The 24,220-nt window shown below is 38.4% G+C and overlaps 1 protein-coding gene across 1 annotated transcript in view; it reads left to right on the forward strand.

Annotated features, from left to right (window-relative positions):
• Positions 1 to 1,194: 1,194 nt before the first annotated feature.
• Positions 1,195 to 24,220, forward strand: part of SEC23A (SEC23 homolog A, COPII component) — a 61,056-nt gene continuing 38,030 nt past the window's right edge. Inside the window, exons 1-10 of the mRNA XM_028101504.2 lie at positions 1,195 to 1,380; positions 7,187 to 7,428; positions 9,070 to 9,127; positions 9,329 to 9,415; positions 10,543 to 10,779; positions 14,170 to 14,249; positions 15,645 to 15,789; positions 17,901 to 18,059; positions 19,360 to 19,475; positions 22,562 to 22,685. Coding sequence (XP_027957305.1) covers positions 7,208 to 7,428; positions 9,070 to 9,127; positions 9,329 to 9,415; positions 10,543 to 10,779; positions 14,170 to 14,249; positions 15,645 to 15,789; positions 17,901 to 18,059; positions 19,360 to 19,475; positions 22,562 to 22,685 — 1,227 coding nt within the window. The 5' untranslated portion in view covers positions 1,195 to 1,380; positions 7,187 to 7,207. The remainder of the gene's footprint in view (positions 1,381 to 7,186; positions 7,429 to 9,069; positions 9,128 to 9,328; positions 9,416 to 10,542; positions 10,780 to 14,169; positions 14,250 to 15,644; positions 15,790 to 17,900; positions 18,060 to 19,359; positions 19,476 to 22,561; positions 22,686 to 24,220) is intronic.

Here is a 24,220-nt window from a genome sequence, read left to right on the forward strand (position 1 = left end):
TTGTGAATGTCCTTATTCCACCTTTTTACCATTGCCCACAGCTCTTTACTTGCTGTACTTTAAGTCAAGAATCCTCATTAAGATAGCATCCTGAGCTCACTTTATTTGCAGGCCTACACTGAATTTTTGTGTTTGATTCCCATGTCCTCTTCAGGATTGTATTTAAATTTGACAAGCAAAAGCATCCTCTTCTACCTTACAAAACAACCTTAGCATACACATTATAGGCAGAAAATATATGACTGGTGTGCATCTTATTTCTCAACTATAATGAAGAACAAGGGTTGGGTCTTTTTTCCTACTCCTTAAAAATGCTTATAAGGCTAAGCCTGACTGGATTTTAGGTGTTGTCATATATGGAATTAATTCCATGAGCAACCCCTCGCTTAAGGATGGGGTGCTCCAGACCACCAAGCTCTAATGTCTTAACAACCTGTTTCTCTCTCCCATTTTGCTCAGCTCTTTCCTTGGAAAGAGAAGCAGAAAACGCCTTAAGATTAAGCAGCCAGAGATTGTAGTGGTGAGGAGGAAGGTTGGCAGATGCAGTGTAGGAGGAAAGAGGTGGACTGCCTAGGAATACAAAAATCCAATGTACAGGCCAGGTATTTTGGCCTGTTTTGTCTATGTCATATCACCAGCATTGCTACTGTACCTGGCACATAGTAGTGTTCAGTAAATATTTGTTGCACTAGGTGAAAAAACGAACTTTTCACTTTGATTTTTTAGGAGAGATGTGGTTTTGTGGTTCTAGGAATCAACCAGGGCCTTACAGGAGAGGATGTCCTACGGACGCCCCCTCCTGCGATTTGAGGAGTCTGAATGGCGACAGAAGTTCTCATTCTCGCCTGCGGCCCTCAGGGAATGGGATCCGCCGAGGCTGCCGAGAAAGGGTTAAGGCGCTCCAATTCCGCTGGGGTCCCTCTTCCCTCCCGTGGTCCCCCGCAAGGTTTGGCGCGGTTGCCCCGCCCCCCAGGCTCCGTCGCCGCCCCTTCCCTCCCTTTCTCCTCCTCGTCCCCACCCCTTACAGTTCCGCCCGGGTGCCGCACCCTCCCCATTCGCTCCCTCCTCCAGGAGCCCCGCCCCGGCTCCGTCCACGCCCCTTCCCCTCCCCTCTCTCCTCCTCGTGCCCTATCCACGCTCCACTCCGCGGGGTCCCGCACTCTCCCCTTCTGTTCCCTGGCGCGGTCGCCCCGCCTCTTCACCCCTTGACGTGGCAGAGGCGGCACCAGCCATGTTGGCCCTGCGGTGTTCTGCGCGGAGGCAGGGGGCGAGGCGGTGCCGGCCCTGATTGCAGTGCCACGGTTGCTCAGGTCGGCGGAAAGGACCGATTTTGCAAGGCGGTGGCTGCGACCGGCGCGGGTCTTGTTTGGGGGCACTGTGGTAAGGACTGACTTCGGGGCTGCCTCCTCCCGGCTCCCCGGAGGGGCTGCGGACGCTCAGCGGAAAGCGGGGGAGGGGAAGCTGTGCGGCCGTGGGGCGGCAGGCGGGTGGGCCGGGGTCTCTGGGGTGGTGCCCGTTCTGCCCTCTTGGTGCCCCGGAGCAGGCGGGCGTGCCGGCGCCAGCGACCGGCCGGCGGAGGCACCTTTGAATCCTCTCCCCTTCGCTGTCTCACCCACCACTCTGCTTCGTTCTTCCGGGGCCTGGGGGCCCGGGCCCCTCACCAAGCTTCCCTGGATAAGGTGCGAAAGGTGGGAGTTGGGTCAAAAACGGCTGTTCAGCATCTCGCCGAGCACCCACCCCTGCCTTCCGGGCGACCTGCCTTCCTCACCCCAGCTTATCAGCGCTTCTGGACACTTGGGCTTCTTGGTTCATACCTTGTCTGATCTGAAGTGCCCTAGACTTTGAACCCAGGTGACTTCGTCACCGGTAGTTCGGCCTTGGGAGTCAAAGGGGATAAGGAGAATTAAGTGCCAGGTCAAGCTAACGCCTTAGGCCTCGATTACAAGTAGAGTGCAGTTTTCAAATCGGACCAATTTTTCTGTTGTGCTAGCGTTTTCCGGATTTGGTGGGAAAGGAAAAGCACAGCCAATGTACATATAATCTCTGGTGTATGTTGAATTCACGTGAATTGTTCAAGATCATAAAGCTAGGCATGGAAAGCAGTTGAAAATACTTCATTGAGGATTTTACAACTGAAAAGTAAAGAGGCACACTTAGTTGTTAAATACATCTGATTGGAAGACACTCAAATTTTACTTGCAGTTTAGGATATTTTTCACTTAGGATCTATAAAAGTGCTAAAATTGGAATATTGCAAACTCCCAATTATTATTGAATAGGAGAAGCTTTTAAAAATACTGTGGGCATGTATTTGATATGTTAGGTTAAAGAGACATAATGCTTCGCTTTGCTTCTTTGCTTTTAGTTATACCATGAGAAATTATTTAACTAAAGTAAGTCCTACTGATTATAAGTTGTGCTGGGAAATGAGACATTTCTTTAGCGTAGTCTTTTGTGTTTTGTACCACTTTAAAAAATATTATGAGTAGTATTTTAAATCTCCATCCTAATACAGTGTCTGAATCATATTTATTTGGTTTAAACATAAGATTAGGGGACAGAGTGCTGATCAAATAATGCCATTTTATAAAAAGCTAGTTTGTAAAAGGAATTTATTTCAGATATGCCATTGTTGGATATGAGGCCCAGCGTGGAAAGGTTTGTACTAGAATTAGTTTTAAAATTGAGCAATTCCTACCTTGGAAAGGTGAGGGAAGTCAGGGAGGTGTTGTGCATGGCCATGTCATTGGACCAGTTAAGAAGAAATAGGTGGGACTTTTTCAAAATAGTGATGGAAAGTGAGAATGTACAAAATAAAATAGATGTGATTTAGTGAACAAATATGATATTAGAGCAGAGAGGAAAAGGAGGGTAATTGTGCTCAAACATCACACAGGTGATATTTCATATGTCATATTAAAAGGAAGGATGTTACAGTCCAGCCTTGTTACTTACAAAAACTTAAACCTGGCTATTGTGTGTAAATGTCTTTATGCTAAGTCTCAGAGCCTTTGTCTACTAGGCTCTCTGATTGAATTAAGCCCTAATGTCCTAAGACCTTTGTTCTTTTGTCTTTTTTTAAATTAAAGAATTTTATTTATTTATTTGACAGAGAACACAGGCAGGGGGAGCGGCAGGCAAGGGAGAGGGAGAAGCAGGCTCCCCTCTGAGCAAGGAGCCGGACACAGGACTTGATCCCAGGACCCTGGGATCATGACCTGAGCCGAAGGCAGACGTCTAACCAACTGAACCACCCAGGTGCCCTAAGACCTTGGTTCTTAGGATCTCTTTGGACTCTTAAACATTATTGAGGATCCCCCCCCAAAAAACCCAAAAACCCACCCCTGCCTTAATAGAAAACAGGTGGATTTTCATATCTACTTCTGCATTCGGTCTATTGTGATATGTTATTTTGCTTGAACCGTATGAAAGAAATCTGGCCTCACATAGATATGTACTGGGAAAAAGGAATATTTTAATAGCTTTTCCATATAATTGTGCATATTCTTCTTTGGTACTAAACCACAACTTGACAGTTTTAATTCAGAAATCAAGGGTTTGTTCTTTTTTTTATAAAGATTTTATTTATTTATTTGATAGAGACACAGTGAGAGAGGGAACACAAGCAGAGGGAGTGGGAGAGGGAGAAGCAGGCCTCCAACAGAGCTGGGAGCCCGATGCGGGGCTCGATCCCAGGACCCCGGGATCATGACCTGAGCCGAAGGCAGACGCTTAACGACTGAGCCACCCAGGCGCCCCAGAAATCAAGGGTTAATAACAGTGTGAAGTCTGAAATCTTAGAAATGAACTTTTTGTATCCTATTGCATTAAAATTCATTGGTCTGTCCTGTACTTTGGATCTATATCCATGCATGATTTTGTAATATCATGAATTGATCATTTGGGAGATTTTGCTTCACTGAATAAAGTATATTTTCTAAATGTTGACATGTTTCATTATAACAGTAGAAAATTCACATTAATATCAGCACCAATCTTATCAGAAAAATCTTTACATACTAGCCAGCTGTGAAGCTCAGGGTCATGGACACAGGTTTTCAAAAATTTTGATATTTGTAGGGTGCCTGGGTGGCTGAGTGGGTTAAGCGTCTGCCTTCAGCTCATGTCACGATCCCAGGACCCTGAGATAGAGCCCTATCAGACTCTCTGCTCAGCGGGGAGCCTGCTTCTCCATCTTCCTCTGTCTGCCACTCCCCCTGCTTGTACACTCTTTCTCTGTCAAATAAATAAATAATATCTTTAAAAATTTTTTTTTATATTTGCTTGAACGCTCAATTTTTATCTTTGTTAATAACTACTGTCAATTATTTTCCAGGTGACAGATTCACTTCATCAGTTGAGAAAGAGTATGTCAAATATCTAAATACTAGTTATGTACCATTTTTGGATAATTGAGAAAATAGTCAAAACATTTTTTGTGTTTTTATGGTTCAGATGAAAAACCTTGATTGGTCTAGTATTTTAATAGGTATTTTAATGCTTTTTGGTGATGTATTTTATTATTTTTTAAAATTCTAACTAAAAATTTTTTTTGATGATACATTTCAGATTATATAGATTCGATTCTGCACGCAAAAATGGAAAACTTCATTTGCTTTTTGTTCTGTAGAAATAATGGGAGGGATTGCATAGTGCTGGGGTTTGTATGTTTGTTTATTTATTTATTTAAAGATTTTATCCATTTTTTGGCAGAGAGAGACAGACAGCTAGAGAGGGAACACAAGCAGGGGGAGAAGGAGAAGCAGGCTTCCCGCTGAGCAGGGAGCCTGATGCAGGGCTTGATGCTGGGCTTGTTGCTGGCTCGATTCGGGACCCTAGGATCATGACCAGAGCTGAAGGCAGATGCTTAACGACTGAGCCACCCAGGCGCCTCAATCCTGGGGTTTATATTCACATGTGTAGCATGGAAGCTGTTGCTAAACCTAGATTTCTCTCCCAGAGGAAGCTGTTTCTCCTTTAAAACTGAGGTTGGCGTCTAACTGTTCTCTCACTATTCCAGACATTTGTTTTATCATTATTTTTCAACACCCACTTTTTCTTGAAAACTCATACTATTCTTCTCAAATCTGGCTTCTATATTTACCTTGAAGATCATCTTTTCTAAACAAGTTTAGTTATCTTAGGATTCCTCTTTATCCCTTATCAACCTTTGAAAAATCTGTGTTCGCTCTTGATTAGCACACAATTCTCTAGTGGTCTCTGAGATTCTGATAGGAAATACAGTGTTTAATTTTTCTTTTATTTTTTAACTGAGGTGTATTTAATATGTAACATTCTTATTTCTTTTAAAGAAAAAAAATTCTTAGCTGTTAAGGAAGAGAAATACCTAGATTTGTTAAGCTTCGCTTTCTGTAATTTTTATTAACAAGATCTATTTGAAAATGTTTCTAAAATTAAAATTATTATATTCAATATGCTTTTTTCAAATGATACCTTTTTTTTCCTCAGTTACATTTTAGAATCAGTTCCTCATCCTGTTGTCATTCTTAGCAAATTATGAAGGTACCCTACTTTCATAATTCTTCAATTGTTGATATCTTTCATCTCTCCTACAAATATTTTGGCCAGCCACTTAGCACTTGAAACTCTCTGTTCTCTCAGAACTTTAAATTTTACCGTTTCCTTCCTTCACTAATCACTGTTGCAGTTTGAGAATGTGAGATAGAACTGTTGCTGAGGTAGGAAAGCTGGCTTTCTAGGTAGGCGGTAAGAGTAACAAGATGGAGATGTCTCTTGATACTGGGCCCTAACGAGAGCAGCATCCTCCTTCCCCTGCTAATAAATTGAAGTGATTATATTGAAATTGTATGTCTCAAATTAGAGTTTAAAATGCTCTCCTAAGTTGGAATGTTGGAATGTTAAAAATATTCTGAATTAAGTTTCTTCCAAAAGAAGTCAAATGGCACGTAAATCATACAGAACACCACTTAGCAAGCATTTTATGTATTGTGCCACAAATGGTCCTGTATTTGCACAATAAAAAAAATTGTCCAAAATAGAAGTACCCAGTTTTAGAAAAAATGTTTTTGTTATGCGTTGTTAAGCATTCTCTTCTAGCATGGTTTGTGGAAACTTGTCATCTTCTGGTTAGAAAACCATATGAGCTTTAGAATTTAATGTTTTTGATAATCTGTTCATTAGAAAAGTGTAACTTAGAGGGCTGATATGGAAAATGTGGGATCTAAATTTTTCCCCATCTTTGCCTTTCTTTCCTATACACCCTTAAATAAATAGGATACCTATTTTACTATTTTTTTTGCTGTAGTTTTTTTTATTTTCAGAATGAATAAAAAAGGATAAAATACCCCTTACTGGGGGGCGCTTGGGTGGCTTAGTCAGTTAAACGTCTGTCTTTGGCTCAGGTCATGATTCTGGAATCCTGGGATGGAGCCGCCCCCCTCCCCCCCGCCCCAGGGAGCATTGGGCTCCCTGCTCATCGGGGAGTCTGCTTCTCCTTCTCCCTCTGCCTGCCGCTCCCCCTGCTTGTGCGCATTCTCTCTCTCTCTGTCAAATAAATAAATAAAATCTTAAAAACAAAACCAAACCAAAAAAAACCTTCTTACTGGGCCTAATGAGCACTGGGTTCTGTAGAGTCATTAATCATTTTGTTATAAGTAAGGTTATTGTTGCTTGTGAATTTTTTTTCTGAGATAAATACTTTTATTTTTTTTAAAGATTTTATTTATTTATTTGAGAGAGAGAGAGAATGAGAGATAGAAAGCACGAGAGGGAAGAGGGTCAGAGGGAGAAGCAGACTCCCTGCTGAGCAGGGAGCCCAATGTGGGACTCGATCCCGGGACTCCAGGATCATGACCTGAAGCTGAAGGCAGTCGTTTAACCAACTGAGCCACCCAGGCGCCTTAAATACTTTTATTTGGCTATGATTTCTCATGGATTAATATTGCTGTAAGTGGGGAAAAACGTACTTATTTTAGTTTTCCTTAAGAGGATTTTTAGGGGTGCCTGGGTGGCTCAGTATGTCAAGTGTCTGCCTTCGGCTCAGGTCATCATCCCAGGGTCCTGGGATCGAGCCCCACGTCCAGGGAGCCTGCTTCTCCCTCTCCCTCTGTCTGCCACTCTCTCTGCTTGAGCTCTCTCTCTGTCAAATAAAAGAATAAAATCTGTAAAGAAAAAAAGATTTTTAAACATCTTTAATTTGTCACAGAAATAACCATCAGGCTCTACGATGACAACGTATTTGGAATTCATCCAACAAAATGAAGAACGAGATGGAGTCCGATTTAGTTGGAATGTTTGGCCATCAAGTCGACTGGAAGCTACAAGGATGGTCGTTCCAGTAGCAGCCCTATTTACACCCCTGAAGGAGAGACCTGATTTACCACCTATTCAGTATGAACCTGTTCTGTGTAGTAGGACCACTTGCCGTGCAGTTCTGAATCCTTTATGGTAATTAAAATATAGTGAAAAAAACTTACGTGGCAATACTATTTAAAATTATAGTTTCTTTCTTGCTCATTTATAGAGAATGTTTTTGTTATAATTTTTCGGATTAGGATACTGAAATCCAAAGTGCTGTAAAATTGAAGGATATTCTAGTTGTAATGAGTTGATAAGAGACCAAAGGTAAAATTGTCACTATATGAACTGTTAGATCCTGTCACTAGTATCTCTAGATACTGGTGCTGGCTGTGTGTCATTAGACCCATCTTGTCATTAGAAAAGTCATAATTGAGTGGTATGGTATTTGAAAATGTTAATTTCTTTTTTTTTTTTTAAGATTTTATTTATTTATTTGACAGAAAGAGACAGCAAGAGAGGGAACACAAGCAGGGGGAGTGGGAGAGGGAGAAGCAGGCTTCCCACGGAGCAGGGAGCCTGATGTGGGGCTCAGTCCCAGGACCCTGGGATCATGACCTGAGCCGAAGGCAAACTCTTAACGACTGAGCCACCCAGGCACCCCAGAAATGTTAATTTCTTAATGCATAAACCAGAATATCAAGAATCATCTTTTATTCCTCTTTCTACCCTCTCTACCCACCCAGTCCACTAGCAGCTCTGATTCTGCCTCCAGAACATTACTGATTCTGTCTCTTACATTCTGTACTACTGATTCTGCTAGTACACTCTACTTAAAGATACACCATCTTTTTTTCTGGACAATTTAATTATCCTCCTAAATGGCCACCCTGTTTCCATTCTTGTCTTTCAGCAGTTTATTATTTATCCAGAAGCTAGAGTGTTACAAATGCATATCAGATTATTAAAATCCTTCAGTAGTGTCTTACTATACTTGCAATGAAAAATCCAAACTGGTTGTCAAGACTTAAACCTATATCACCTAGCCTTTGTATATTTCTGCTTTCATCTTATGTTACCCATTTTCCTTATTGTTATCTACATTATACTTTACCCTCTTTCGGATCCTTGAGCATCCAGATTTATTCCTACCTTGAAACTTGTGCAATAGCTGTATATTCTGCCTGGATTGCTCTGCCTGGATTGACTGGTTCCTTTTCATTTAGATCACATTTCAGTTGTTTATTTAAAAAGGCTTTCTTTTAAAGTAGCCCTCCTAAACACATTCTCACACCCTGCTCTGTTATCTTTAATCTCTTATTATCACTATCTGAAAGTATCTTCTGTGTTTATGCATCTATTTTTCTGATATGTCTTTCTGTTCTAGATTATAAGCTCCATGATAACAGGGACCTTTGATCTCTTATTTACTGCTGTATTTACTGCTGGAATAATGGCTGGTACATATTAGGCATTCAGTAAATATATTTTTGAATTAAATAAATGTTTTCTAGATCTGAGTGTAGAAGTTACCAAATCATTTGAAGAAAAAAGGATTATCTTAATTTTATTGATATTTCCTATATATTAAAAGTTATGTTCATTTAGGTGAAATTGTATATGCTAAAAGTATCAATTAGATATTGGCAACATCTAAAAGTAATTACCTTTAAAGATCACTTTAACTGTTAATTTGGTTGTGTTCATGTTTCAGAAAGAATTTTATTAAAATTAGGTTCATTGTACAATTGAACTGAAACATGAGCTCTTTTTTATCTTTTCTTAAAACAGTCAGGTGGATTATCGAGCAAAACTCTGGGCTTGCAACTTTTGTTATCAAAGGAATCAGGTAAGAAAACCCCTAATGCAGATGTTAATGCTTTGGTACTGGTCTAAATATGTAGAAAAATGCATATTTAAAAAAAGATGAAATTTTTCATATGACAAATACTTTTTAATAACTAAATGCAGAAAATTATTTGCAGTTTAGAATTTCATTACTCTTTCTGGTAAATAATTTGTTAAAAATTTTTGTTTTTTTTCCCCACAGTTTCCACCTACTTATGCTGGTATATCTGAACTGAATCAACCTGCTGAGCTTTTACCTCAGTTTTCTAGTATTGAATATGTAGTTTTGGTAAGAACATAAGAGTAAATCCTTAACAAAGTTTTAAATATCTAGTAATTTACTTTATACCAAAATAATTGTTAAGTTGAGATGACTTAAAGGGCGTCATTCTTGATTCTCACATTGAATTGATGGAGCATTTAAGAGGTAAGAGCTATCCTAGTCAATTTGAACAAGGTAATTTCTCTGTTGTAGTTATTTAATGGGTGGCCAGGATATTGGGTGATGTGATGATTTGCTATGCTGAGTAGATCAATAAACAGTACAGTGTCAATGTTGTTATGTATTTGGGAGATTATATTTCTGAACTAACCTGCAGATGCCTCAGAAATACTTTTCTATTAATATGATGCTAGAACCTGATATTTCCCCAAGTCTAATTAATAAAGTTACTCTTGCATTGGTCCTTGTTAAGAAAGTCATTTTTCTTCCCTTTCTGAATGACTTTACATAGTTGTTTACATACTTAAGTATTAAAGTGATATTATCCTTTATGAATGTTGTAGAGAAAGCAGAATATGGTTCACTTGAGCCAGTAAGTAATTTGTCCAGCCTACCTAGTTTCCAGTTCTTTTGCAGTCTGATTCAGGTTTAGATAATTATTTTATAAAAATTACCTTTTTTTTTTTTAAAGATTTTATTTATTTATTTGACAGAGAGAGACATAGCGAGAGAGGGAACACAAGCAGGGGGAGTAGCAGGCTTCTCCACGGAGCAGGGAGCCCGATGTGGGGCTCGATCCCAGGACCCTGGGATCACGACCTGAGCCGAAGGCAGACGCTTAACGACTGAGCCACACAGGCGCCCCAAAAATTACCTTATTTTGTTTTTAAACTTTATAGCTACTGTTTTTTTATTTTAAGAGAAATAAATACTTGTTAAAGAAAATGAAGCCTCATGCAATTAAACAAATCAAAAGCTTTCGAAACTATAAATGTTTTTAAATTTAATTTTTCTCTTGATAGGTCTTACATATCTCTCTGTTCATATGTAACTTGTTTCATTTCTGAAATGACTTAAGATTTCATTGTATGAATGTACTGTAAATTATTTAAGTCTTCTACTAATTGTTCTTGTATATTGTGCTGAGTATTAATGCATTAACATTATTTTCTTATTGCAACATTTTTTAAAAGCGTGGTCCTCAGATGCCTTTGATATTCCTCTATGTGGTTGATACTTGCATGGAAGATGAAGATTTACAAGCTCTGAAAGAATCTATGCAGATGTCATTAAGTCTTTTACCACCTACAGCTTTGGTTGGACTTATTACTTTTGGGAGAATGGTACAGGTTCATGAACTTGGATGTGAGGGCATTTCAAAAAGCTATGTGTTCAGAGGAACAAAAGATCTGTCTGCCAAACAACTGCAGGTAAACAACAAGTATGGTAGTTTGATCTTATCTGTGGGCACCACTCCGTAAATGTCTATAAATGCATTCTGATATAAGTTTGTAGAAAATATATTAAGATGAATGATTAATTACATTCTAACAAAGGCTTTAAATTTAGTGTTGGTATCAGTTTTCTTTCATTTCCCTTGAATTGTTATTATACAGATTGAAGACCCCTAACTTTTGATGGTGAAACTGAAGGTATTTTGCTAGAGATTTAAAGGGCTTATGGAAGTCATGCTGAAGACTGAGGGAAAGCAACCATAGAATGAATGTTAACTTTGGTTTCTTGACATCTCATTTAGGACGTAAGCACTTCTATTATGTTTGCCAAGGGGAGTATTTTAAAGCTTGAGAGTTACTAATGTATGAACCAAGAGTATATAGTTTTTCATACCCTAGGACAACATTTTTATTTTGGGAGCAAATTGAAGCTTTTCTTCCAAGACAGGGAGTTGCGTGTAGCTTACTAGGATCATTTGGGTATATTTTCTTTTTTTTTTTTTTTAAAGATTTTATTTATTTATTTGACAGAGAGAGCGAGAGAGCACAAGCAGGGGGAGCAGTAGAAGGAGAGGGAGAAGCAGGCTTCCCGCCGAGCAAGGAGCCCGATGCGGGGCTCGATCCCAGGACCCTGGGATCATGACCTGAGCCGAAGGCAGACGCTTAACCATCTGAGCCACCCAGGCGCCCCTGGGTATATTTTCAATATATTTTTTTTTTTGCTTAGAGATTTTGCTAGACCCTGAGAGAGTAAGTGAACATGTGCTTGTATTGGGAGGTTGTTGAGAGGGCAAGACTGTTCATGTAAGTATTTTGAAAAACTTTATAAGTGATTCTGCTACAACCCCCAGTTAAGAATAGTTAGCCTAGAAGATGATAGGTAAGCCTCGTATAAAGTACACAGACATGAAGTCAGACTTTGGAACATCCAGGTAGCCCAGAATGAAAAAGAAAAGAAGATTTTGAGAATGATTTTAAATGATTCTAATTTGAAGCTTGGTAGACAGGATAGTGGTGCTACAGTTAATTGAGATAGAAAATAGTGGAGGAATTTGCAGCTTTGGATGGGGAGGATAATGAACAGTGAATAAGATCATGAATAAGGTTTGAGGAAGTGAAGAAAATTAGAGTCTGCGTTCTTTCAAGAGGTTTGTTGAAGGTAAGGAAGGCAACAGTGTGGGAATTTGAGAGAGAGAACGGAGTTAACAGGTTTACTTTAGGAGGGACACTTGAATGTGTTTTTTACACAGGAGGGAAAGAGAGACTAAAGAGGGTGAGTGAAAACAAGAGTGAGGTGAGGTTTCAGAAGACATGGTAGGGAATAGAGAGGAAGATCATTTGTTTCCATGAGACAGGAGAGAAAGTGGGCAAGTTTTAGTCTTTCTGTGCCTTAATTTTTTTCATTTGTAGAAGAGAGGTAATAACAGTATCTACCTTACAGTGTGGTCATGAAGATTAAATGGTTTGTGCCTGTAAGTGTTTGCTGTTATTTTTAAAGTGTAAATTTATTTAAAGTTTAATATTACCTCTGATTATAGAGTACATTTTGCTTATATAATACATATGTAGCACATAAAATACCTCCTTTTTTGTAGCAGGCAGTACATGCCTACAGACTAAATTTTCTTCTTCATTAAAATGTTTTTATTTTCCTTCTCTATTCATTTCATCGAAAAGAGCTTGGTCTTTGCTCCCCAAATAGTATTAAACTCTTCCAGTTGTGCAATCTTGGGTTGATCTCTTTGCTTGTTTTCTTATCCTCTGTGGAAAGGGATAAATACCTATTTTACAAGGCTATTATTAGTACTAAGTGAAATAATGTGAGAATACTCAGAATACTGTAAACTGTTACAGGGCTTTGTTGCAAAACCTGGATTAATATCTTGCTTTGCCACTTAACTAGTTGTGTAACCTTTGGCAAGTTATGTAGCCTTTCTGAGTGTCAGTTTTCATTTATAAAGCAGGGACTAAGAAATCTACTTCATTTTGTTGTGTGAACAAAGAGTATATATAGAGTTTAGCACAGAATCTAACACATAGTAAGTTCTTAGTAAAAAGTTGTTTTTCCTGCTAGGAGTATAGGAAATACCGTAGGATTAATTCAGTATTTTTTATTTCCAAATATTTAGAGTTTCTGATTTTCTGTTACCTACTTTTACTCTGTCACTTCATGATGGAGCATTTCTAAATTCAAGAAAACTTTAGGGGGCGCCTGGGTGGCTCAGTCATTGAGCATCTGCCTTCGGCTCGGGTCGTGGTCCCGGGGTCCTGGGATCGAGCCCTGCGTCAGGCTCCCTGCTCCTCGGGAAGCCTTCTTCTCCCTCTCCCACTCCCCCTGCCTGTGTTCCCTCTCTCGTTTCTCTCTCTGTCAAATAAATAAAATCTTTAAAGAAAAAAAAAAACTAGTAAAATATTTTTATGTGTCTAGAGAGGAATTTTGTACACATTTAAAATTCAAAACAAAACTGGCAATTTGGTTAGACGATAAGTCAGAAATTAAGAAATATAAACATACAAGGTATATGAACCTTATAACCCCTTTTATTTATTTATTTATTAAGATTTTATTTATTTAACAGAGACACAGCAAGAGAGGAAATACAGGCAGGGGGAGTGGGAGAGAGAACCTTATAACCCCTTTTATATGATTCCATGTACCTCTCCTTTACATTTATTACAATTGCAATTTTATACTTTTTTTTGCTAATGATTTTTATTATCTGCTATTTGTTTCACCAGATTTTAATTTCATAAGGTCAGGGACTGTATATTTTTTTTTACCATTAGATGCCTGGCACATAGCAGATACTTGAAATATAGTTGCTCAGAGGGATGGATGAATATAAGTTAAGAAATACAGACATTCAAGTTACACAGTAACTTTTTTTTTTTTTAAAGATTTATTTATTTATTTGAGAGAGCGAGAAAGAGAGAGTACATGAGGGGGGGAGGGTCAGAGGGAGAAGCAGGCTCCTTGCTGAGCAGGGAGCCTGATGTGGGACTCGATCCCGGGACTCCAGGATCATGACCTGAGCCGAAGGCAGTCGCTTAACCAACTGAGCCACCCAGGCGCCCTACACAGTAACTTTTTGACTATTAATTAGAAATGAAGTATTTCGGAGCTAGTACCCCTCTTTGCTTCTACAGCATCTTGTACTTTGCTCTCTTACGGTGATTATTTCATTGTATTGTTATTGTTTACCTGATCATCTCCCCAACTGGACCTTTTGCTTTCTGAGGAAAGAGACTTTATGTTCTTTATTTTTGTGTTCCTAATACCTAGCACAGGACCTTGCACATGGTAAGAGGTTGTTTCATCTTTGTAGGAGTAATTGAATGGATCTCACAGAAATCATCTCTTTACAGGAAATGCTCGGACTCTCTAAAGTACCCGTTACTCAAGCAACACGTGGTCCTCAGGTACAGCAGCCACCTCCTTCCAACAGGTAATAATTAAATATGGCAAAGAGAATTTTACAATTTGTGCAGCTCTTTTAAGCATCCCCCCCTTAACTTGAAAATAAGACATTCAGTGATACTATGTTGTTAAATATTTTTAGGAATATAAATACATTGCATTAGTATACCTTCTAAAGAGCTGAGGCAGAATCATGTTACCAAAATGGTTGCTTTCTCATCATTGCAATGTTAAGGAGTTACTTAAGTTTTGATATTTTGATATATTCCTGATCTTCTATTTTTAAGTTCATAAAAACTTTTGTGGTTGAAGGCAGCCAAGCAAAAATAGGGCCTCAGAACTTTCTCATTTTGCCTTCTTAGCCTTAGAGGTAGTTTTTTTTTTCCCCCTAAACTTACTAATCAGAGGTGGTATTAACTAAAATTGAGTCTCATAATTATTTCAGTGGCCTTAAAACTTAACTAGACTGGTAAATAAAAGATGTAGTCCTGAAGTAATACTTGGTGTGAATGTTTCCCTTATAGCAGTTGTACTCAAACTGGTTCTGGACCAGTAGATAGCATCACCTAGGAACTTGTCTGAAATGCAAATTCTTGGGCCCTACCCCAGACTTACTGAAACAAAGCTCTGCAACCAGCAATCTGTTAAAATAAGTCCTCCCACCAATTCTGATGTACACAAAAGTTAGAGAACCAGTGGTCTGCTATGTATTCAAGTTACTTTTCTTTCTTTTTTTTTTAAAGATTTTACTTATTTATGAGAGAAAGAATGAGCAGGTAAGCAGCAGGGAGGAGCAGAGGGAGAGGGAAAAGTAGGCTCCCAGCTGAGCAGGGAGCCCAGTGTGGGACTCCATCTCAGGACCCCAGGATAATGACCTGAGCTGAAGGTAGATGCTTAACCAACTGCGCCACCCAGGCGCCCCATACTTTTCTCTATTAGTAGACAGTTTGTTTCTTTTTTTTTGAAGATTTTATTTATTTACTTGACAGAGAGAGACACAGCGAGAGAGGGAACACAAGTAGGGGGAGCGGGAGAGGGAGAAGCAGGCTTCCCGCAGAGCAGGGAGTCCGATGCGGGGCTCGATCCTAGGACCCTAGGATCATGACCTGAGCTGAAGGCAGACGCTTAATGACTGAGCCACCCAGGTGCCCCGACAGTTTGTTTCTTAAACTCTTACCCACAAACATTTTTTTTTTTAAGTTTTTATTTATTTATCTGACAGAGACAGCAAGAGAGGGAACACAAGCAGGGGGAGTGGGAGAGGGAGAAGCAGGCTTCTCGCCAAGCAGGGAGCCTGATGCAGGGCCCAATCCCAGGACGCTGGGATCATGACCTGAGCCAAAGGCAGACGCTTAACTGAGCCACCCAGGCGCCCCACCCACAAACATTTATAAATGACTTTTTATTTAATATTGTTTTGTAGATTCTTACAGCCAGTACAGAAAATAGACATGAATCTCACAGATCTTCTGGGAGAACTGCAACGAGACCCTTGGCCTGTACCACAGGGAAAGAGACCTTTGCGTTCCTCTGGAGTGGCACTTTCCATAGCTGTGGGACTACTTGAGGTAGTGACAATAGCTTTGTTTTAGAATGTAAATGTGTGTGTGTGTGTGTGTGTATGTATCAGTGGTATGTACAAGATAATGTTGAGTGAAAAAACTAGGTCATTAGGACAGCAAGTATATAATTATGTTTAAAGTTTGACTTGCAGAGGCCCCTGGAAGGGCGTTCATCCAAGTATTAGCAGTGGTAGGATAAGGGGAAATTTTGCTTTTAAGTAGAATTGGAAAATTTTACACTACACATATCTTAAGCTTTATAATTAGAAAAGAGAGTTTTAAAAAATGCATTTTAAAAATGTGAAATGCTGTCAAATTTACAGAAAAGTTGTAAAGAACTTTATTCCTTTGTTTATTTGTTTGTTTATTTATTTATTTGACACAGAGAGAGAGACAATGAGAGAGGGAACACAAGCAGAGGCAACGGGAGAGGGAGAAGCAGGCTCCTGTGGGGATCGATCCCAGTACCCTGGGATCATGACCGGAGCCGAAGGCAGACGCTTAATGACCGAGCCACCCAGGTGCCCCAAGAACTTTTTTCCTCTTGAGCTGTTTAAGTTGCTGGTACATTCTCAACCCCTTGAATACTTGATTTGAATTCGTGTAAAGCAGGATATTTTCTTACATAACCACAATACAATTATTAAAATCAGAGTATTAACACGGATACATTACTACCACCTAATTTTCAGACCCCATTCAAGTTTTGCTGGTTATTTCAATAATTTCTTTTACTAAAAAGATTTAGTTCAGAGACATATATTTAGTGGTATGTCTGTCTAGTCTCCTTCAGTTGGGAACAGTTCTTCAGCTTTTCTTTTACTTTCATGACCTTGATACTTTGGAAGATTCAGGCCAGTTATCTCATAGACTCTTTCAAATTAGGTTTGTTTTGATGTATCCTCACAATTAGATTTAGGTCTTGCATCATTGGCAGGAATATCACAAATAATGCTATTCTCATTACACCCCATCAGGTGGCCCATAATTTTCATTTGCCCCATTCAAGGTGATACAATCACCATGGTCACTTACTAAGATTGTGTCTGCAGGTTTCTCCACTGTAGAATTACTCTCATTTCCTCGCCTCTTGTAATTAATAAACATTAGATGGTGAGGATCTTTGAATCCATGCAAATATCCTGTTCCTCATCAAACTTTGAGTTTATTTGTTTATTAATATCATTATGGAGTTTACATCTCCTTCTCTATGTGTATAGTTATTCTAATTTGTTCCATAATTAGAAAAATTTATGTAGTCGTATTAGAAATGCTTTTATTTGCAATTTCCATAGTTACTGGACAAAAATTCAGAGCACATTTTTCATGTTATGTTATAGCTTTAGAAAATAAATAAATGACATAACTTTTGTAATCCACTGTGTTTGGATTCCTCAAAATTTCTGGTCTACTGATAGCACTCTTATTTATTTATTTATTTATTTATTTAAAAAATAATACCATTTTTTCTAATGTCGCTGATACGTTGGGAGAAAGGAGAGGTAGATTGGAGTACTCCATCATCTTGAACTAGAAACATATGCTTGTGTTTTAGACATAAAAATAAAAAATAAAATGACAACAAAAAGAAGATGTGCTCTATTTACTCTTCTCTACTTCTCCCAGTCTAGGATTAGCTAAGCATGAGAAGCATCCTTGTTTATAGGGATCAGGTTTATAGATTATTTTAAACTTAGGAAAGTACTCTTATTTAGTATAGGATTTCAAAAGAGTTATTCAAATGCCCTGTTTTTAAATTTCATTTTAAACATTTAGTTATTTCTTGGAAAATGTATGCTTTCCTGTTTCTAGAAAGAATATGTCAAAATTTACTTTTAGAAATGTGTATCCTTGGGGGCGCCTGGGTGGCTCAGCTGTTAAGCATCTGCCTTCGGCTCAGGTCATGATCCCAAGGTCCTGGGATCGAGCCCCGCGTTGGGCTCCCTGCTCGGCAGGAAGCCTGCTTCTCCCTCTCTCACTCCCCCTGCTTGTGTTCCTGCTCTCACTTTGTCTCTGTCAAATAAATAAATAAAATCTTTAAAAAAAAAAAGAAAAAAGAAATGCGTATCCTTGTATTTTCCTTTAAACTCTTTTGACAGATTACTTTTTTCCAATAGTGTACTTTTCCCAACACTGGTGCTCGTATCATGATGTTCATTGGCGGTCCAGCCACTCAGGGGCCTGGAATGGTGGTTGGAGATGAATTGAAGACACCTATAAGATCATGGCATGACATTGAAAAAGACAACGCCAAATATGTTAAAAAGGGAACTAAGGTAATTTTGGTTTTTAAGCCTTTTTGCTTTAGTAGACAAATTCATTTGATGGAAGAGGAAGAATACAAATACTTGATGATAAGAAATCTGATATTGCAAAGTCTGATATTGTAACTTCTATTCAGAATTGGAGAAATAGGTTTTTTTTTCTTGATAATTTTTCTGGTTTTAAATATTTAAAGGCTTAATAGCACCAATAGGTATCTCTTTAAAGATTATTCCAGAGAGAAGTTCTATGTGCTTTTTAAATATTCATTTGAAAGAATATCTTTCCTGGGCGCCTGGGTGGTTCAGTTGGTTAAGCGACTGCCTTCAGCTCAGGTCATGATCCTGGAGTCCCGGGATCGAGTCCCACATCGGGCTCCCTGCTCAGCAGGGAGTCTGCTTCTCCCTCTGACCCTCTTCCCTCTTGTGCTCTCTATCTCTCATTCTCTCTCTCAAATAAATAAATAAATAAATAAAAGAATATCTTTCCTGCTTTGGAAAAGTTTCTTTCATTTTCCAATTTTTCATTTCCAAGAGGCTGTCTTGTAGATACATACATTGTACATAGCATGGATAGTCTATCATTTTCTTGTGAGTTGTTTTCTGTTCATGTTATTTCAATTTTATTTGGGTTCATGGCAGTACATTTTCACTTTTGACTATTGACTACCCTGAATTGGTTTTGCTGTTAATGTCCCTTTAAAAAAAAAAAAATAAGATTCTCTGGAGTTCACAATTTTAGTTTAGTTGTGCTGTATTATCTCTTATTTCTTTTTGGTAGTCATTATATATAATATTTTTAAAAGTGTAATTAATAACATAATTTTTGTCACTATTACTGGATGCTTTTCTCCTGCTACCTAATTTCCCTTTGAGTTTGGAATTTTTCTTAGAGCTTCAGAAGTATTTTTTTATTTGTTTATCTAATAGCTTTTGTTACTGTTTTTCTATATTTGATGTTTTTGTTACCTGGATGTGGATTTACTCAGGAAAAACAGTTCTGTGTTGTTCTACTATGTTCATGTATGAAGAGCAAGATGTTTGATATGCCTTTTCTCCAAGGTTAGCTTCATTTAGGAGTATATTTAGAAAGAATGCTTTCAAAATGTGAAAGTGTCAGGCTTATAGAAGTTACTGTAAAATGAGAAATTTTTTATTATAGAAAATTAAATTAGAACATAATCACATTTAAATTATGATTATTCTTTTAGTATTTTTTAGGTTATTTTGATCTCTTTATGGGAAAAATGATTTATAGGATGGTTACATTTGTGCATTACTTTGATTTGATTTAATTTAAAAAAATCTTTTATAGCATTTTGAAGCATTGGCTAATCGAGCTGCTACGACTGGTCATGTTATTGATATCTATGCATGTGCATTAGATCAGACAGGTCTCCTGGAGATGAAATGTTGTCCCAACCTTACTGGGTATGTATTTATAGTTTTTACAGTTTTTGCAATTATAGACTGATAATTACAGTTTACAAATGTAAACCAGTAATGGCAGTTTAAGAAAAACAGTCGTCGTCCTACCACTCCAGGACAACTGTTAACAGTTTTTGATACTCCTTTCAGTAAAGCTCACTTTAAATTTTTTCGAAAATTCAGTTATAAAGGCACAAGTTCTGTTTGAAAAGCTTGTCTTGATATTGTGCAGTCATTGTTTTATTATTGTAGTAGCTTTTTGAGATATAATTCGCACATGATAAAATTTCCCATTTAAAGCTTACAGTTTAATGTTTTGTTTTTGGTGTATTCACAGGTCAAGCGACCATCACCAAATTTCGTTTTAGAACATTAACATTACCCCAGAAAGTAACTCTGTACCCATTAGCAGTCATTCCCCTTTCCTGCTTCCTTCTTCTCCCTCTCCCCCTCTCTCAGCCTAGACCACTAATCTACTCTCTGTCAATAGATTTGTCTGTTCTTGGTCTTAGGGGGAAACCATTTCATTTATCACCATTAAGTGTGATGTTAGCTGTGGGTTTTTGTAGATGCCTTTATCAGGTTGAAGAATTTTCTGTCCTTAGTTGAGATTTTTTTTCATCATAGGGTGTTGGATTTTTAGCTGGAGTGGGGTGAGTGAGAAGGACAGATTGTGAAGGTCTTTTGACTATTGTAAGGGCTTTGGATTTTACTTTGAGTGAGATGGGAAATCGCTGGAGAGTTTTCAGTGGAGGAGTGATATGATCTGTTGTAATGTTTTAAAGGGACCATCTGACTTCAGTTGTCTACATAAAGTCTGTATAGGGATACAGGAATACCAAGTGGTGGCGGAGAAGTGGTTGGGTTTTGGGTGTATTTAGAAGGTAGAAGATTTGCTGATAGATTGGATCTGGGATTTGGGAAAACCAAAGGAAATCTATTGGAAGGATTGCCCTTTATTGAAATGGGTAACCCTGTGGAAAGGAGTATTTGGGGAGAAGACTAGGAGTTCGGTTCTGAACATGTTTGGTTTAAGATGCCATTTGACATCCATGAGGAGGTGTTGAGTAGGCAGTTGGATATTACAACATAGAGTGCAGGAGATAGGTTTGGGCTGGGGATAAAAATGTGGGAGCTGTCAGAATATTGGTGTGTGTGTGTTTTTTTTTTTTTAAATAGCAGTAAAAACGGATGAGATTGTAAGATTTTGCAATTCAACACTGCAAAGGTCATCGGTGACCTTCCTAAGAGCAGTGAATGTTGACTTAAAGTGATCTAGAAGATGAATACGAAGGGGGGATTGGAAACAGCTGGTATAGATTACAACTTTTCAAACTTTCACATATGCAGATCAGCTGGGTATCTTGTTATAAAGTACAGGTTCTGGATTTACCATGCATAGGATGGGACTTGGAATTCTACTTTTCAAACAAGATCCTTGGTGATGCTAATGTTGCTGGGCCAAGGGCCACACTGAGTAGTAAGGGTATAGACAACTCTTTCATAGAGGTTTGCTGTAAAAGGGAACAGATAAGTGGGGTGGTGTAAGTTGTCTTTAATGTAGTATGTATTACCAGGTTTAGTGATCACATAGATCATCAGAGATGACATGTTTGTAAAAGAAAGTCTGAAAGAATTTATATGCTACTGTTGGAATTAATATGTTGTCAAGACTTCTAGATCAAGGTTAGTGTACAAAATTCAACTATTTTTGTATACTGGTGACAAACAGAGAAAATAACATTTACAAAAATATAGGGGCGCCTGTGTGGCTCAGTCAGTTAAGTGTCTGCCTTCGGCTTGGGTCATGATCCCAGGGTCCTGGGATCCGAGCCTCATGTCGGGCTCCCTGCTCAGCGGGGAGTCTGTTTCTCCCTTTCCATCTGCCTCTCCCCTAGCTCGCTCGCTCTCTCAACTAAATAAATAAAGATATATAATAGCATCAGAGATAACATAAATCAAGAGTTTCACAGTATCAAAAATAAAATTACCATTAATTATGCTATATCAGGTTTATTCTTTTGCCTGTTTTAATTTTTGATTGTATTTTGTTTAAAAGCTACCTAAAATGTTTTAAAAATATGAGCAAATATATTTGTATGCATGTGAGTGTATGGGTGTATGTATCTCCTTTTTCTGTGAGCAGCAGAAAATTCTACAGAACTTTACCCACTTCGCATTTTCACTTATACCCTAGAAAGTGGTCTATAGCAGTATATTACCTCATTGTGTGGATGTGCCATATTTTATTGAACTAGTCTCTAATAGATGATTATCTGGATTGTTATCTGGATTGTTTCCAATCTTTTATTACTAGAAGGAGTGAATAGCCTTGTGCATATATTCTGCTTTTTGTTTTTTTTTTCCAGAATATCTTTGGGATAGATTCCCAATAGTGGGTTGGCTAGATTAAAGAGAAAACACATAGGTAATTATGTTAGATATTGTCAAATTCCCCTGCATTCAGGTTGCATCATTTTGCACTCCCATCTGTTTCCACAGCCTCATCAACAGAATATGTTGTCAAACTGTGAGTTTTGCTGATCTATTAGAATAAAATGGTATCTCAATTGTTTTTATTTGACCATTAATGTTTTTTAAAACTTAAAATTAAAATAGGTATATGCTTACTGAAAAAAATCAAGCAGTACATAAGTGCTTAAAGTGAAAATGGTCCTTCAGTCTCCTTTTCTCATTCATTGGGTGTGATCCTGTTAAGTTTGATGTGATATACACAGAGACAGTATATGCAAATATATACATACACAGGTATATATTTGTTTTTAAGATTACCATTTTGTACCTTTTGAATTTTGTAATGTGTGGCTGTATTATCTATTTATAAAATAACATTAGTAAATTACCAAGGACAAATGCAAGTGTTAGGGGCACTCAGATACCCTCAGGATTGAGATTATTTGTGGGGTGAAGATGGTCTCATATATTTGAGTTTTTAAAATTAATGGTAATATAGCACATTTTGGAAAGTATCTTTAAAATTTGGTAGTATTGGAAGGTAATTTACTTTTCTGGTTTTAACACATGGACCCAATACTTGTGTCACATACGTTATTTTTCTTTCCATGCAGAGGATACATGGTAATGGGTGACTCTTTCAACACTTCCTTATTCAAGCAGACTTTCCAAAGAGTCTTTACCAAAGATATGCATGGACAGTTTAAAATGGGCTTTGGTGGTACATTAGAAATAAAGGTAAGAGCCAAAATTTGACATGTATGGTATGTTATCAAGAGAAATCTATAGGCTTGACTGTGATTTTAAAATATTATAAATCAGGGCACCTGGGTGGCTCAGTCGTTAAGCATCTGCCTTCAGCTCAGGTCATGATCCCAGGGTCCTGGGATTGAGTCCCACGTCGGGCTCCCTGCTGAGCAGGAAGCCTGCTTGTCCCTCTTCCACTCCCCCTGCTTGTGTTCCCTCTCTCGCTGTCTCTCTCTCTGTCAAGTGAATAAATAAAATCTTTAAAAAAATAAATAAATAAAATAAAATAAATCAGTTAATCAGGGGCACCTGGGTGGCTCAGTCATTAAGCGTCTGCCTTCAGCTCGGGTCATGATCCCAATGTCCTGGGATCGAGCCCCACATCGGGTCCCCTGCTGAGCGGGAAGCCTGCTTCTCCCTCTCCAGGTCCCCCTTCTTGTGTTCCTTCTCTTGCTGTCTCTCTCTGTCAAATAAATAAATAAAATCTTTAAAAAAATCATTAATTAAATTCAATATAAGCTTTACAAGTAGTGGTTGTTTTATATCGAAAACCAGAATTAGAAATTTTACCAGGAAAATGTGTCATCATTAAATGTACATGAAATATTACTTGAGCATTTCCAAATAATTGTTAGAAAAGAAGATACTATATAGGTAAAATTTCATTTAACTCTTTTTAAGTGTGCTTTATCTTTTTAGTGTTGTGTTTGCTATTGTTAATGCTAGATTTTGTTAGTTGTAGGAATTAGTTTCTAACTTAGGAGAAACCTATTCTATACCATTTGGATAATCAGTAATTGTTTTATGGTTGGTAGGTTGTTGATATTACTTTTTTTTTTAAAGATTTTATGTATTTATTTGACAGAGAGAGACAGAGAGAGAGGGAACACAAGCAGGGGGAGTGGGAAAGGGAGAAGCAGGCTTCCCGCGGAGCAGGGAGCCCGATGTGGGGCTCGATCCCAGGACCCTGAGATCATGACCTGAGCCGAAGGCAGTCGCTTAACCAACTGAGCCACCCAGGTGCCCCTGATATTACTTCTATCGTTCACTTCAGATTTGGATTTAAAAAATCCAAAGGGTTGGGCGCACCTGGGTGGCACAGTCAGTTGGGCATCCAACTCTTGGTTTCAGCTCAGGTGGTGGGATCGAGCCCTGCATTGGGCTCAAGGTTCAGAGGGGAGTCTGCTTGAGATACTCTCTCGCCATCTCCCTCTCTCTCCCCTCTCCGCTCTCTCTCTTTCTCTAAAATAAATAAATAAATCTTTAAACAAAACAAAAAACCCAAAGGCTTAGTGTTAGTTACAAGTGTATTATAAACATGTTGATTTTGAATTTCCATTAAATATTTCTTGTTAATCTTTTTATTTTATTGAATGCTTGCTCTATATCCAGCATTAGGCAAGGAAATTATAGAGATCTCAGGGGTTTTTAAGGCACAGGTTTTCTTAAGAAGAAACTTAGCCTTGGGGTACCTGGTTGGCTCAGTCCATAGAACATGCAGCTCTTGATCTCAGGGTCATGAATTC

The sequence above is a fragment of the Eumetopias jubatus genome, unplaced genomic scaffold, assembly GCF_037043125.1.
Source record: "Eumetopias jubatus isolate StellerSeaLion01/CBP00866 unplaced genomic scaffold, mEumJub1_p1.0 scaffold_7, whole genome shotgun sequence".
Taxonomy (NCBI): Eukaryota; Metazoa; Chordata; class Mammalia; order Carnivora; family Otariidae; genus Eumetopias; species Eumetopias jubatus.